Source organism: Coregonus lavaretus (genome assembly GCF_964263955.1).
Source record: "Coregonus lavaretus genome assembly, contig: HAP1_SCAFFOLD_382, whole genome shotgun sequence".
In the NCBI taxonomy this organism is placed as follows: Eukaryota; Metazoa; Chordata; class Actinopteri; order Salmoniformes; family Salmonidae; genus Coregonus; species Coregonus lavaretus.
The window spans coordinates 303,284-305,783 of NW_028163971.1; the positions used below are offsets into that span (position 1 = coordinate 303,284).

At 54.6% G+C, this 2,500-nt stretch overlaps 1 protein-coding gene across 1 annotated transcript in view; it reads left to right on the forward strand.

The window, feature by feature from the left end:
* Positions 1 to 1,526: 1,526 nt before the first annotated feature.
* The window catches only part of LOC311117613 (2-acylglycerol O-acyltransferase 2-A-like), a gene marked incomplete at its 5' end in the record, with an annotated part of 30,352 nt that continues 29,378 nt past the window's right edge, over positions 1,527 to 2,500 (forward strand). The window contains one exon of the mRNA XM_084192548.1: positions 1,527 to 1,737. Within this exon, the coding sequence (XP_084048674.1) occupies positions 1,527 to 1,737 (211 nt within the window). The remainder of the gene's footprint in view (positions 1,738 to 2,500) is intronic.

The window sequence follows — 2,500 nt, forward strand, 5'->3', positions numbered from 1 at the left end:
CCCCCTCTCCTCTCCTCTCTACTCCCCCCCCTCCCCTCACTCTCCCCTCTCTACTCCCCCCTCTCCTCTCCTCTCTACTCCCCCTCTCTACTCCCCCTCTCTACTCTCCTCTCTCCTCTCCTCTCTACTCCCCCCTCTCCTCTCCTCTCTACTCCCCCTCTCTCCTCTCCTCTCTACTCCCCCTCTCTCCTCTCCACTCCCCCTCTCCTCTCCTCTCTCTCCCCCCCTCCTCTCCCCACTCCCCCCTCTCTCCCCCCCTCTCTACTCCCCCTCTCCTACTCCCCCTCTCCCCCTCTCTCTCCACTCTCTACTCCCCCTCTCTACTCCCCCTCTATCTCCCTCTCCTCTCTACTCCCCCTCTCTACTCCCCCTCTCTCCTCTCCTCTCTACTCCCCCCTCTCCTCTCCTCTCTACTCCTCCTCTCTACTCCCCCTCTCTACTCCCCCTCTCTCCTCTCCACTCCCCCTCTCATCTCCTCTCTACTCCCCTCTCTACTCCCCTCTCTCCTCTCCTCTCTACTCCCCCCTCTCCTCCCCTCTCTCCTCTCCTCTCTACTCCCCCTCTCTACTCCCCTCTCTCCTCTCCACTCCCCCTCTCCTCTCCTCTCTACTCCCCTCTCTCCTCTCCTCTCTACTCCCCTCTCTCCTCTCCTCTCTACTCCCCCTCTCTCTCCTCTCCTCTCTACTCCCCTTCTCTCCTCTCCACTCCCCCTCTCTCATCTCCTCTCTACTCTCCTCTCTCCTCCCCTCTACTCCCCTCTCTCCTCTCTACTCCCCTCTCTCCTCTCCTCTCTACTCTCCTCTCTACTCCCCCTCTCTCCTCTCCTCTCTACTCCCCCTCTCCCTCTCCTCTCTCCTCTCTACTCCCCTCTCTCCTCTCCTCTCTACTCCCCCTCTCTCCTCTCCTCTCTACTCCCCCTCTCTCCTCTCCTCTCTACTCCCCTCTCTCCTCTCCTCTCTACTCCCCCTCTCTCATCTCCTCTCTCCCCTCTCCTCTCTACTCCCCTCTCTCCTCTCCTCTCTACTCCCCCTCTCTACTCTCCTCTCTACTCTCTCTCTACTCCCCCTCTCTCCTCTCCTCTCTACTCCCCCTCTCTACTCCCCCTCTCTCCTCTCCTCTCTACTCCCCCTCTCTACTCTCCTCTCTACTCCCCCTCTCTACTCCCCCTCTCTCCTCTCCTCTCTACTCCCCCTCTCTACTCTCCTCTCCTTTCTCCTCTCCTCTCTACTCCCTCTCTCCTCTCTACTCCCCCTCTCTCCTCTCCTCTCTCCTCTCCTCTCTACTCCCCCTCTCTACTCCCCCTCTCTCCTCTCCTCTCTACTCCCTCTCTATTCCCCCTCTCTACTCTCCTCTCTCCTCTCCTCTCTCCTCTCCTCTCTACTCCCCCTCTCTCCCTACTCCCCCTCTCTCCTCTCCTCTCTACTCTCCTCTCTACTCCCCCTCTCTCCTCTCCTCTCTACTCTCCTCTCTACTCTCCTCTCTCCTCTCCTCTCCTCTCTACTCCCCCTCTCTATCTATCCCTCTCTCTCCAGCTCATAAAGACGGTGGATCTGGACCCTGATTCTAACTACATCTTTGGGTTCCACCCCCATGGTGTTCTGGTGGCGGGGGGTTTTGGGAACTTCTGTACGGAGGCATCAGGGTTCTCCTCGCTGTTCCCTGGGCTGACCCCCTACCTCCTGATGCTGCCCTTCTGGTTCAGAGTACCCTTCTTCAGGGACTACATCATGTGTGGAGGTTAGTACTCTAACCCCTGACCTTTAACCCTTGACCTCTAATCCTAATACCCTTCTTTAGGGACTACATCATGTGTGGAGGTTAGTACTCTAACCCCTGACCTTTAACACTAAACCCTGACCAAAGATTTTTATAACTAAACCAAGATAGACCACAGCTTGTCGTTTCCAATGGGAACAAATTAGTCATAGTGGGCAGAACAAGCAAGGAGGTGGGCAGAGCCAAGCACGCGCCAGCGAGATCCTATTGGCGCGTTCTAGTATACATTCTAGCATATTTCCGTTAGGGAACGCCTACTCTGTGAAGTGCGTGTGTGTAATAACTCAATTCACCTCTGCACTCCTCCTAAACAGCGCCATTTAAAAAAACTTTTGCAATGGGTAAAGTCTACAAACTTAATCCACTCTGTTCATAACAGATTCTAGTTTTGGGAACAGAAAACTGTATTGAGATCAAATGTTTAATTGATGAGAGAATGTGCAGAATGTCGGCCAAAGGTGGAGGTGAGGCTGAGTCTCTGTACACTGTCTGGGTGGATAGTGTGTGTGTGTGAGTGTGTGTGTGTGTGTGTGAGAGAGTGGGTGTGTGTGTGAGTGTGTGTGTGTGTGAGTGTGTGTGTGTGTGTGTGTGTGTGAGAGAGTGGGTGTGTGTGTGTACATACTGTATTTGCTGTCACAGGGTTTTCCTGTTGTGAAAGGTTATGTTGCAATATCTGACAACACTAAGTAGGTAGGGTTAGGGTTAGGTAGGGGTAGGGTTAGGT